The following is a 13317-nucleotide window of genomic DNA, read 5'->3' as shown; positions in this document are numbered from 1 at the left end:
CATTACAGAGACAAGTACAAGTCTGTAACTGGTATCACAAATGATCCCCTCGCCTACACGTGCATGTCGCTGACCTGCTGTTCAACATCCAGCTGCAAAAAAAAAGATTAATTCAGATCGGTTTCAGCTACAGCGCCGCGTCGCGATTTGATAGAGGCCGCCGCTGCAATTGGCAATGACACAGCGAATTTTCTCCACTCAGGGGGAACTGCAGCTAGACGGCGAGAGACAGCACACGAAGTTTGCAGCTTCGAGTGGTGCACATGGTCAATGATGCCACGCCGTGCAGTATACGGGGCTGACCTCCTCCACTATATCGACACAACGGAAATTCAGAGGGAAAATAGAGGTTCAGAAGCTTCTGGATGGTGCAGCGGAAAGGAAGATGGAGCACGTGAGAGAACGGGCCTGAAAGCTGAGACAACGTTCTTCCCAAGGAGCAGTGCATTTTTGGACATTGCATCTTAAAATGTTACTCTCTTCATCCCGAATTACTTGTCACAAAAATAGATGTATCTAAACGTATTTTAGTTCTGATACATCTGTTTCTATCCATTTCTACGACAAGTAATTCAGGTCGAAGGAAGTATTAAGCTGAGCATTACGACCAGCTGCATCGATGCATTGATACCAGACGGCAAGGGATGTGGGGGCTTGGGAAAACGTTTGAACACTATATTTCTCGAACAAACCATCCGATCGCCTTCATTACAAAAGATTTTTACATGTATTCTCTCTACAAGAGCTATGGTGACAACAACCAACAACATCACAAAAAGAAGAAGAATGATCATTAACCACAAGACAGAAGAAGCAGGGTGGGGTGGGGGGCAACAACAAAATCAGAGGAGCCATATAATGAGCAGCGGTAAAATTATAACCAGATACATCTTTTTTTTTCCGCATGGTTTACTTAATGCCGTCTTGTGTTTGCCCCCCGTATTGTAACACCATGTAAAAATTTGGTAAACCCAAGAAAGTTTAGCTTGCCATCTGTTTTTCTGATCCAATCTTGCACGATGGAATAATGAGTCGGAGCAAGATTTAGTTCCTGCATACAAATGGGGAGGCCAGGTTAGCTATTGTGTGGTGCGAGAACCTAAAGTCTATCCTATGCTCCCAAGCCCGACTGAGACAAATGCTGTTAAAATTACTGTCATTCTGCTTACCTGTGCCAACTCCTCGACTGATATGACCCGGTTGCCCTCCTGTTCAAAGTGCTGGAAAGCTGTTCCAGCAATCTCCTCCCATCTGTCCAGGGCCTCAAGCTGGTAAGGGCTTATAGCCGCCGCACAGAATTCTTCGAAATCCATACTCCTGTATGCAAGTGGTTCCAACTGAGAGAAACAAGAACGAGGTCAGCAACTTGGACTACTAATTACACAATGTTATAACAGGAAAACAAAATAAGATTTTGAAAAGAAGCTCAACCAGAAACAACTACATCAGGTATCAACGCATGGCTTTCAACATTGTATTTAAAAATGGAATTTGTCCAGTAATATGAATAGTGAAACAGATATGTTGACTGGGCGGCTGCATAAGCTATCCAGCAAAATTAATCAAAGTATGCTAAAATTATGGTTAACAGTATTAAAAAGGCAAACTGTGTCTACATGTGTAAGATTTCAAAGGGAAACCATTAATTGACACCCACCCCAGATAGGATGATCAAAAACTCCCCTTGCTGTCAAACTCCAAAATACAGTACAAGTTTTTTTTGTTTGCAATATAATACAGTGCATAACTAGATAAGAAGGTAATAAATTCAAATGTGGTAAAAAACAAATTAACCCTCTATAGAAGCACCAATTATGTTAGTTGGACAACTATGTTCTATGATAATTTGGCATGTCTTAATTCAAAGTTTTCAACACAGGCACCAGATTATTATGATATTAGTAACAGCGCCAAAGTAACCAAAGAGGAAACCATCCATTGCTTATGGCCAGTAAATAAAGACCCTTACCGCATGCAAAAACTCAAGAATTCTTGATTCCTTCATTGCATCAGTTAGATACCGCGTTAAAGCCTGGATAAGACCATGAAACACTATGATTAAAAGGTTGTGATAAGTATATACATGGAGATAATTTATCATGTCATTTCATCAGACGCCAATATAAGTTATCCACATTTCTTCATCCTTATTAAATACATCCACTCATGGTTTTCACAAGCACCAAGAAAGTTTTCTTAGAATTGAACTCTGAATGATAATTTCTATTACGACATGTAAATAAGTGCAACACATCGCACTGAAGTACTCAGATAAAAATCTAGAAACACCATCACTCATGTATCACTAAACCATATTGTTACAGTGATGGTAAACGATTGCAACGTTTGAATTTCAAATGTGTATGTCTAACAAAAATAAACACAGCGAGTAATCAGTAAGAGCATCTCACCGTCCGAAAGTTGTCAAGTGACACGACTCCATCTCTAGGTTCAAGTAGATCAAACTGTAGCCTAAGATATAAGAGTTCGTCATCCTTTAAAGCCTTGGATAATGCCTGAGGTAAAGAGCTAACTGTTAGAACCTTCTGATTGTCAATAAGAGCAAATGTTCTGCTTATGGTCCAAGTTACATCACAACTCTGGTACAAACTCGTATAAAAGAGTTACATGGGGAAGACTGGAAGAAAATGTCTAAGCAATACCATGACGAATAAAAGTATCATTCAAAACACCCCATAAGAACAAGCATGCAATCCTAAATAGTAAATGGAAAATAAAACTCATTGTATTGGCAAAAGGCTTAGTAAGCATATGTCAAAACAGGAAAGAGATTCGCATTGGACACTGACGCACATAAGTGAGATCCTGCTTGGACAAAGATGGTCTACCCCACCCATGCACATTTAGCGCATCACTATCAGTAAGATCGATAAAACATCAAAAGAACGCTTGGAAACAAACATAATGTCATGGGAATCAATGGTGTACCTTTAGCGCCAAACGTTTAAGAGGAGTGGCACGAAGGTATTGCTTAATTAATCTGTAGACAAGAATATCCAGCGGAATCTGTCTTTGGTCATCCCGCAACCAAGGGTGAGCTGCAGAAAAAGACGGAATATGTTTGTATTACGGTCTCAGTATCAATACTATACATATGGTTAATTTTTCATAAAATAGTCTACCAAAAAAGGCTTTACAAAGAAAACACAAAATGAGTACTGTGACATCACACAATAATATTTAATAAGCAATTCCCAACTTACTCAATGCCTGGACAGCTGTCATTCTTTTGCGGTAATCCTTGTTAAGAAATCTTTTCACAAAATCCTTAGCTTCAGCTGACACTGAAGGCCATGGTGAATCATCAAGGTTGGGATCAGCTCTCAATACAGATCGGAAGATTCCAGATTCTGTCCGTGCCCAAAATGGCCGACTACCACAGAGCAGAATGTATGTTATGACACCTATACTCCAAATGTCTGCTTCCATACTGTATGATCTGTGTAGAACCTCTGGAGCAACATAATATGCACTTCCAACAATATCATTGAGCCTTTCATCTGCATTATATAACACGAAAGAGTATCTGGTAAGCTAAATAAATATGTAGCAGCATTTAGGTGGAAAATAGCACAAAGTTCATTCCAAGCACTGTTTCCTGAAATATACTCCCTCCGTTCCGAATTATTTGTCGCAAGTATGGATGTATCTAGATGTATTTTAGTTCTAGATACATCCATTTCCGCGACGAGTAATTTGGAACGGAGGGAGTATATGCTAGCACGTATCAAAACATGAAAGAGGTTCACGCTGGAACATCAACAGGGCAACAGCTATGTCAAGCTATAAGCGTTAGGTGAATTGTATTATCATATGCAGATTGGAGGTAGCGACCACAATATGGCCAATAACCAAATGTTTTCATATAACTCAAAACCATGCACAAGTCACACGTAAAAGATCAGATCGAGATAATCATTTTTCATTTTATTGTTAATATTTCAGGCCAATCATCAAGCTGCAGCATATGACAATGTACCATTTTCTTGACACGATCGTTGAGTTACTATCTTTATTACTGCAAGACACTAAGTCTTATTTTTACTAAATTATCAACATGATCTCTTTTTCAGTTAACAGTTTAACTAATTAACAGACAAGTTATGAGATCAAAATGGCGATGCAAACCAGTTCCGCGAGTCGAAATACACAGACAAAGGTAAAAAGGACATTATATCTGCGCGATCATACTGTTCGCTTCGATCGCAGTCAAGATACTTTAACTAAAACATTCCATCAAAATCAAGATACTCATCTTAGAATATAGATAAATATAAGGCGGAAAGGATGTGAACAGATGGAGATGAGAATCTTGTTTATTTATCCTGTGAGATGGTAGAAAGCTGACATAAAAAATGTAAGCTAAAGAGACCATCCTCTAAATCTATGATGTTCCTTAAAAAGACTTCTGCAATTATTTCAATTTTAGCATATTGTCTTGTGATGTCTGGCTGCCACATAGAAATCACACAAATGTAACTACAACGTACAATGTGGTGAGTGGGGAAATAAGAATGTTGGTTTTACAAAATAGAGTGTCAGTTCCTGAAGAGAGTTCATCTTAACCTAAGTAAAATTCAGCATTTTTGCGCACATTAGCTGGAGGCAGATCCTATGTGACTGCAATGTGATGAATGCCAGTTTTAATCGAAGCATTTTACAAGGAAGCGATTTAAAATTGATGGTAAAGTTGCACTACGAGGGTTACTCACACAGTGAGCTCTGAATAGAGTAGCTTCACTTATTGAAGAACATTAGTTTTCTGGATATGCCATATGACAAGTTGACTGTCAAGTTCCAATGGATGGGAATTTTTGGCTTCATAAGAAACACCAGGTCATAGTTCGTAATATACTAAAAGATGTACTGATGTTTACCATGGTAGGGATGTCGAATCATTCAAGCAAAACGGCCAAAGTAGCACAACAAATCACGCCCAGTGTTTCTTTGCTAAGTTGCTTCATGTGCACTTTCTTTTTACAATAAGCAGTTAAGCAGGAAGAGAGATATCCAATAAAAAGGAAACAAATAGAACAGAAAATGGGATTTGCTTGATCAAGGTGACGATCCCTTTAATAAGCTTGTAGCGCATTTTAGTGCGTATAAAGATGAAAATCAGTTTACTATACCTGGTCTGATGAAATCAGAGAGACCAAAATCAATCAACTTCATGGGCGCATTTTCATCTCTTGTTGTGAAAAGGAAGTTCTGTCCAAATGAAAATAACTATGTCATTAGAGGCGGTTTATTATTTTACAGGATTTGGAGGCTATAGACATGATAAATGTCCCTTGGAAGAAAGAACAATAGAGTGCAATGGGATAAGATAGCAGAGAAGGAATCCATAAAATACACAGAAAATAGTTTTTTAAGACTTCAAAGGGTACCTCTGGCTTCAAATCACGATGGACTACTCCCTGAAGATGACAAAAGGCCACTACACTCAAAATCTGTACAACGATCGCTTTAGCATCTTCTTCTGTGTATCTCCCACCTCTTCAAAAGTTCAAGTTTGCATCCTTGGTAAGTATTACTAAGAGATATTGCTAGTTTGCAGTGGATGAAGAAATTGCAAAAAGTACCTGGCTAATATTCTGTCTAGCAATTCTCCACCCTCACATAATCTGTTAAAAAGGTAACAAGATGAGAAAAATACTGCCTGGCACACGTTACAAAAGATGCCGTAAATAATGCTTATTAATAATGATAGTACATCCAAAGATAGATAAAATAGTTATTAAGTAGAGGCACGAGAAAGTGTTTTTCAGACATGTGAGAAGAATCTGAAATGTCTTATGTATTAAAGGAGGACAAATTATAAGCAATTAAAATGGCATATAAAAAGGACATAAAAACATACTCCATGACAATGTAGACATTGAGGGCATCCTCACATGCATCATAGAATTTGACAAGATTGTTGTGACCTGATAGAGCTTTCAAAATCTTCACTTCCCTACGAACATCTTCGATGGAAATGGCTGTTGTCATCTGTCAAACACAAAAGCAAATTGCTTAATTTATTAAGTAGTGCTATCCAAATGAGGAGCTGACCCAGAAATACTTTTTTCAGTTGCATAGTTGTCTTCTACTATTAAGAATATCTGCGATTATTTTTCCAAAAGTGCTAGTGACTGTACGAGATTTACAGGTGGCATTTTCGAAAGGCTACATGCATCGTTGCATATAGTCATAAAACAAGAGGGAATAAATCAACCATCAGTACAGTCAGATTTATTTCCAAATTGTGCTACTTACTGCCCTCAGCATTTGCTGTCTACAAATTTGCATACAATATTTGATTGTATAATAAAACTGTCATTTCTCAAAAACACCTTTATAATTATTTTTAGAAACTGGACAAAGCATGGATCAATGGAACACCAGAGCTCACATCATTAACTATGCTACAGTTTAATTCATTGCTATTTCACACAATTATTTGATGTGAAATTACAAGAGTATTGCCCTGCACAAAGTAAAGCTGCCTATGAACAAATGATGTCCTGTGATGTCTTTTTCGCCTTTGGAAACTGATATGGTTAGTAGCAGGAGCTTGAGAGAATGATTTTTTTAGGCAAGTCAGAGCTCTGTTAAACATGGGTGGCCCAATTAATAATAGGATTAATTATCGCGGCTTACACCAACGCCTCCAGTCCCACTGCAAAATCCTAATAAGTTAGTATAAGAAGATGCCAGCTATTGGAGTACAACACGGTCTGCCAGTCAGGCCATGTTTACCAAACATCATTGTTTGCCCAGCAAACGTACAGAATGTATTAAATATCAACATGTGTTTTCTGAAAACATGAATGCATCGCCTAAATCTAGAAGTCTAAAAGTAAAGCAGCCCACCAGTGCACAACAGTACATTCTGATCCCACGAGCAGACCAATAAAAACCACCAAACAATTAGGCATTGGCTAACAACATCCCTGATGTTCTAAGAAGATATGTTAACCATCTTTTATTTTTCTAGCGATTGGATCAATCCAGGATTCAGATCATCGGTATGCCATGCCTGCTCTATGAAGTCCCTGACAGTTGATGCCACCTACAGGACAACATAGATCACTCTTTCTGATACTGTTCAATTGAGCAATGCCACCCTCCAGTGTCTTGTCGCCTAATAAACTTTAACCTCGCAGCCTCCTTGGATCTTTCTTCACTTGATAGACATCTATCCTGCTGATTGCAAATGGCAAATGGGCCTGATATTTCCAACTCTGTGATCAAAACTAACAATACCAACAGGGTTGTAACGGCAGCTCTTGTATTCTTCAGATGACTGACTACTGGAACTAGTACAATAATATCATTATCAGCTTTCCCGGAGAGTGTTGCAAAATCCACCTCAAAATCTACAGGCATTAATTAACTATAAACGAAGGACAGGCCTGGCGCAGTGGTGAAGTACTCCCCACTTGTGCCAAGAGGTTCTGGGTTCGACGCGGCCTCTCTGCATTGCATTGTGCCGGGGTAAGGCTTCCCTCGTATAATCCTTCCCAAGACCCCACCTGGTGTGGGAGCTTCTAACACTGGGTCTGTCCTTTTTTTTATTAATTAACTATAAACAAAAAGAAGAGGTGGCAAGGTAGGTTAGGACTTAGGACATGTACTGCTGATTTGTTAGAATATCATTTATCGTTAGCAAGAATAGGGTAGGCCACCAAGAACACTGTACTAGCCTAACGCCTAAAGTTTCTACGTGCATCCACATTATATTGAATTAAGATTCAGATAATTTTCAGCTAGAATTGAAACCCACCTTAAACCATCAAAAACCTTAATTCATACCACGAAGAAACAATTAAATATAAACAATCTTCAACCATCCCAAATCTAACTACAGACTCCTACATGGGAAGAACACTGTAGAAATTTTTAGTAGTAAGAATTAACCATGTTATGGTATAATATCTAATTTCTCTGGTACAATCTAACTTTCTAAGAGTCAAAATCCTCAGCCCAACAGAAAAACGTGAAGCATTAGTTTTAGTCTATAAATTGTACGTAAGCCTATAACCACATCAATTAGACAACTACGTAAATTTCCCATTTCCCCGTTTGCGCCAAGATTCAGTGACAAATCTAAGAGTGATCCTAAATCCACAGTGCTCGTGTCGTTCAATCTCGATCATTGAGATCATCAACAAGCACCATATATTTCCCTTACTAGCTATGCAATGGCGCGAAATGCATGGCGGTTACGGCAACGGAAATGGCTTACATTTGAAAATTTTAAAATCCCATAGTTGAAGCTTTAAACCAGCATACCACCACAGTTCCCTCACCTTAGCTTTGGAGATGATCTTGACAGCGACGGTCTGGCCCTTGTACTCGCCCTTCTTCACGACGGCCGAGCAGGTGTGCCCGAAATGGCCCCTCCCCACCTCCTTCCCGAGCTCGTATTTGGCCCCGAAGTTTTTCCCGAATCCGAACGTCTTGTCCAATGGCCTTTCCGCTTCCGCCCCATCCGCGACGGCTCCGGCGCCGGCTCCGGCCGCAACCGCGCCTTCCTCCGGTATCGGCCCCTCCTTGGGCTTCCCTCCGCCCAGCCTCTTGGCGAGCGTGGCCTTGATGTGCTTGGCCGGCGAGGGCGGCGGGAAGGGGCGCTTGAAGAAGCGCCTGGGCGTGGACCTGGCGGGGGAGGGCGACACCCCGGCCGGCAGCGGGCTGGTGCCCCCCGCGGGGTACGGGCTGGGCCAGGCGACCCCGGGCGTCTGGTGCACGGGCGTGGTCGATCCGGACTTGCGGCGCCGCGGGGTCCCGGCCGCGGCGACCGGCGTGGGCTGCCGCGGCGGCGGCGTCTGCGGCGCGCCGTTGGCCGGGGGCGGCGAGTGCGTCTCCGCCACGACCCCGAAGTCGTCCTCCCCGGCGGCGCCGCGCGCGGACGCGCCCTTGCCGTAGCACTGCCCCATGGCCGGGCCCCCGCCTCGGCCTGCCGGAGGCGGAGGACCGCTCGGGCTAGGGTTAGGGTTTGGGACCTAGCTCGCTAGCTGGCCCAGGCCCGAACACGGCGGCCGCACCGGCGCGCGCGGGCGAGGGGGAGGGGGGAGGGGGGGCGGGTCGTCGCCCTCGTCGCGAAGGCGGAAATGTGGGGACGAAGAGGGGGAGGAGGAGCGAGGGGGAGAGAGAAAATGGCGTCGTGTTTCTCTCTCCTCGCCCCTCGGGTAACAGCCGGGAGAGGCAAGCGAGGGAGGCGACTGTGAACTCCCCGGCCCGCCAGGGGGCGGAACGTAAAAAGGGCACGCTGGCGCGATGGAGAAAGTGAGATCTCCCCTCGCTCGCTCGTACGGGGAGAGAAAATTCAAGTGTAACGCCTTTCTGGGCCGTGGGGCCGGGCCGGGCGGGCCCCGCCCGTCATCGGCGTACCGCGGCCGTGCGTGGAAAATTCGAACGGGGGCGGATGGGGAGGGCGAGGTGGCGGTAGTAAATGCGGGGTGAGTGACAGGTGGGGCCGGGTAGGGCGTTTGGTGTTGCGTGCGACGCGACGGAGCTCGTTCCGTCCGTCCTCGGTGGCCGTGTGAGGGTGAGGGTGATGAGGGCAGTTGGTGGCACCGTTGTCCACTTGTACCCGTTTTTATCACAGCGGGAGACCTGCCCGTTTTCGGTGTGGGAGTGGTTGATGATTCAAGCTGGCCGTTTTAATGGATTTTAGTGTTGCCTTCCTGGTTTTAGGTGATCTTTTCTTTCTTTCCGCTGATTTCTTTTTGTTTGTTTGATTTGATTGAATGAAGGTCAGGAAAACGAAAAGCTAACATTCATGTCGGCCGAACATTGCTCCCACATAAATGTTTAGTGTCATATATTTTTTCATGGATTTCGATGCAACATAAGAGTTCAAAGTAGTTTTTTTTCACTTGCATAGATTTCCAATATGATTCCGAGCCGGTTGCGGATTTCATCGAGAGGATTCAAAAGATTTCACAAAAGCCACGTGCTACTGCATGCTCGTGCAACGGATCGACATCTAGACGTAGTTCGTAATTGGTGGATAAAACCTTCAAATAAGACTGGAGTCATTGCAAGCCTCTTCCGCCGCGAGCAACCAAACAACAATGGCGATCCTCATTGTAAGAGCAGTGTGAGTGACACTTCCCCGCTGCAAAAGCCATTGTATGCATACATTCTTCTATTGTCCGGTGGCGACGCTACAAACAACCTTTTCACGCCATGTGATGTAATTCATTCAAAACTTTCATATTGTGTGAATTATTCTGTAGATACAGAAAATTAAGAGTGTTTTGGACCAACCATGACATCAATTTACGGATATAACACTGGAGTGGGCAGGCCTAAGGAATCATGTTTCTTTCGAAAATTTGGGCTAATGCCAAGGCTTTCATAGGTATCCACAAAACTACTATTATGGTCACCAGAATTGTATCCAATCTGACATTTTGATTGCACGCGTTGAGAGTAACTAATGAAAAGGTGTTGGCATGTATTGTCGGGTCTACCTAGCCTGGTGGCTTGTCCTAGACTCTCATATCCTAAATGCCATGTACTTTTAAGCATGGTTTTATATACATATATTTGTAGTTGTGGAGTATATATTTTGTACTTCTTCACGATTTTAGTACTCCATTCATATCACAAACAAGTCCCGTCTTTGGGCATTGACGCATTCTTCATGATGTAATTTTGAGCATTAGTTTCTATTAGTATGTGTGGAAAACCCAAGAAAATATAGTATTCTAATTTTTTTGAGACAAATATATACATGTGATTATGAATTTTTGGTATGGTTAATTAAAATGGTATTGGTAGTTAAGGATTTCAAAGTTTGTCTGAGTGCATGTCCAAAACGTCATGAATTTTTTTATATGAAGATAGTACTTGAAATTGTAAGTAGCAAAGTACGTAACATTTTAGGCAATAACTCTCACGACATGACCAACTGCAAATGTAAGATGTACTCCATCTGCCTAGAGATATACTATGACATAATTTGTTGTGGTGTTTTGGATGGTAGTCAATACATACCCTACCAATTTTTCTGCCCATGACCAAAATTTGCATGCCTGCTTGTATGATTGTTAATATGATGGCTTGCATATGACTATTTGGCAACTCTAGTTCATTTTTTTAGCCAATGTCGGCTAAATCTTGTGCAAACAAAAAAGCTTGACCAAAATATTGGTTAGCCAAATGTTTGGTAATGCTAACTTGGGAGCAAAAAAACATACCAAAGTCAATGTTTCAAAACTTTAACCACTAATACATGTGAAAGAACGTGGATTGAACATGTAAGGGTTACATAACTGCAACTATCTTTTTTTATTATGCAGTAATTTCCATGTTAGAAAATAGTGCATACTAGCTTTGTATTAAGTCAAACTTTTTTCATTGCAATAAAAATCAAACTTTGTTAACTTTGACCAAATATATAGTAAAATTATCAATATTTACAAAAATGAGTCAATATTACTATATTCAACATAAACCATTTTTACTATATATATTGATATACTTTTCCATAAATTTGATCAAACTCTGTCTATTTTTGACCCAAGAGTCAGGACAACACTAAAGTTTACCATGGAGGGATGATCTTTTTACCATTTCAACACATAAGATAAGCAAGAATCACAAATAGAAAAAACGTGTGTTGGAGGCCGTGTAGAGTCAAACACATTTATTTTACAATAGATAGTCAAACACATTTTGTTTGCGAAACAATTTGTGATTGGATGGTTGAGGACAGTGGTATCCATCTCCAAACCACTAGAATTCAAGTCATAGACTTAGACATTGGTGCTCGTATTTTTTTGAATTTATTTCAGTCCTTTCGGTGATATGCGTTCAGTGAAAGGAGACGTTCTCATTGAATACGGAGACGTTTGACGACTTCGTCAATCTCAAAATGTTGTGTCGGCTCAGTCTCTCGAAGGTGCTCACGGGTATGGTGTGTGTGTGTGCATGCATAATGGGGAGTGTATGTGTGTTTGTATGTGTGTCTGCGTCTGTACTATGTAAAAAGAAAAACTGTGTTTGTATTACAGGGCAAGCAGCAAATCAGGTGATGGTTTACCCATTTTATTTTATTTTTTGGTTGGTGATTTACCCATTTTCGAGTGACTGGACTATTGGTCATCCAAGAAGGGTCAGACGGCAACTAGAAAAATGATTTTTTTTGAACTTTGCTTCATCTCATTAATTAAGAAGAGTTTTGAAATACATGACCGACCGTCCATAGACGGCCTTAATTCGAAAGTCTACTCTCGCGGCATAAGAGAACTCAAATATTTGGCCCCCGCCAATCCCCAAAGCCTGGCTTCGGTCTTAATTCTAGATGTGATTACATATGGCATGGAGGACACATTCCTAAACACTCTCGCGTTCCGCTCGTTTCAAATCTCCCATGAAACCAACATGACGACAGATGTGAGGCCCTTTCTCACATTGGCATTGACGCCCACCATGTGGTGCCACCAGTCCTTGACGTTGTCGAAGCTGCTCCAGTCGGCGATGTCCACATTGGTCAAGCCCATCCAAGTCTTGATCTCCGCCCAAATGCGCTTCGTGTATCGACACCGGAAGATGATGTGCGCCGCCGTCTCTGGCTCCCTCTTGCATAATTGGCATAGGTTACAGTTTGGTCATCCTCTTCGTTGAAGCCTGTCCGCGGTCCAACCCCGGTCCTGAATGATAAGCCAAGCAAAGAATTTATACTTTGGCGGCGCCCAATTGTTCCACACAGCCGACTTCATTTGTGATGTAGTGGAGTCCCCAAGTTGAGCGTTGTAAGCCGAGGATGCCGAGTATTCACCGGAAGGCGAAGACTTCCAAACGATCTCATCGTCCACATCCTCATCGAGAAAGACCTCCTGTAATCCGACCCAAAGCTCATAGTATTCAAGGAAGTTGATCGGATGGTTGTTCTAAACTTCTCCTTCAAAGGTAACTAGAAAATTGATCGGATGGTCATTTTAAACTTCTCCTTCAAAGCATATTAGCGCCGCGACCTGGCACTCAAAGTTCCGAGCAAATTGCTGTTAGAGTTTGACCACGGAAGCGAGTGTGTCTTTTTGAACTTTGTTCCTTGGTTGCCTTTCAGGTTGCGGTGTCCACGTGACACTTGTGCGGTGGCGTGTCTCGGATGCAAGGCAAACCGTGTTGACATTTCCAGCTCCCTCGGCCGCACCGATCAAAGGCCACCTTGTCTGACCCATTCGTTTCAAACGTAACAGGGGACTAATCGCTAGACCAGAACCGGTAACATGTTTTTCGCTGAACAATCGTGTCGTTTTAATTTGATCTTTCTCCCGGGTCTTGAGAAAGTTGGCCATC

At 42.1% G+C, this 13317-nt stretch overlaps 1 protein-coding gene across 1 annotated transcript; it reads right to left on the bottom strand.

The window, feature by feature from the left end:
* Positions 1-647: 647 nt before the first annotated feature.
* On the bottom strand, positions 648-9150 carry CRK3 (CDPK-related kinase 3). The gene is made up of 11 exons (XM_087537571.1): positions 8316-9150; positions 5882-6012; positions 5604-5645; positions 5409-5517; positions 5151-5229; positions 3225-3521; positions 2950-3059; positions 2412-2516; positions 1970-2032; positions 1170-1337; positions 648-1051 (listed from the first exon to the last, which is right to left on the bottom strand). The coding sequence occupies exons 1-11, from the start codon at positions 8940-8942 to the stop codon at positions 914-916; spliced, it is 1869 nt and encodes a 622-aa protein (XP_087393697.1). The 5' UTR covers positions 8943-9150; the 3' UTR covers positions 648-913.
* Positions 9151-13317: the final 4167 nt, after the last annotated feature.

The sequence above is a fragment of the Triticum urartu genome, chromosome 7A, assembly GCF_056163025.1.
Source record: "Triticum urartu cultivar PI428250 chromosome 7A, HENAU_Tu73, whole genome shotgun sequence".
Classification (NCBI taxonomy): Eukaryota; Viridiplantae; Streptophyta; class Magnoliopsida; order Poales; family Poaceae; genus Triticum; species Triticum urartu.
The sequence above is the reverse complement of the archived record's forward strand: the minus strand, read 5'-3'. Positions and strand labels throughout refer to the sequence as shown.

What these genes read in the sequence shown, in the direction of transcription:
- CRK3 (XM_087537571.1), bottom strand. Translation starts at nt 8,942, where the DNA reads ATGGGGCAGTGCTACGGCAAGGGCGCGTCCGCGCGCGGCGCCGCCGGG. An exon ending in CTCTGATTTCATCAGACCAG is followed by an intron (nt 3,522 to 5,150) that starts GTATAGTAAACT and finishes TATATAATGCAG; the next exon opens with ATGAAAGGCTCAATGATATT. An exon ending in CAGTCGAGGAGTTGGCACAG is followed by an intron (nt 1,052 to 1,169) that starts GTAAGCAGAATG and finishes ATTTGTATGCAG; the next exon opens with GAACTAAATCTTGCTCCGAC.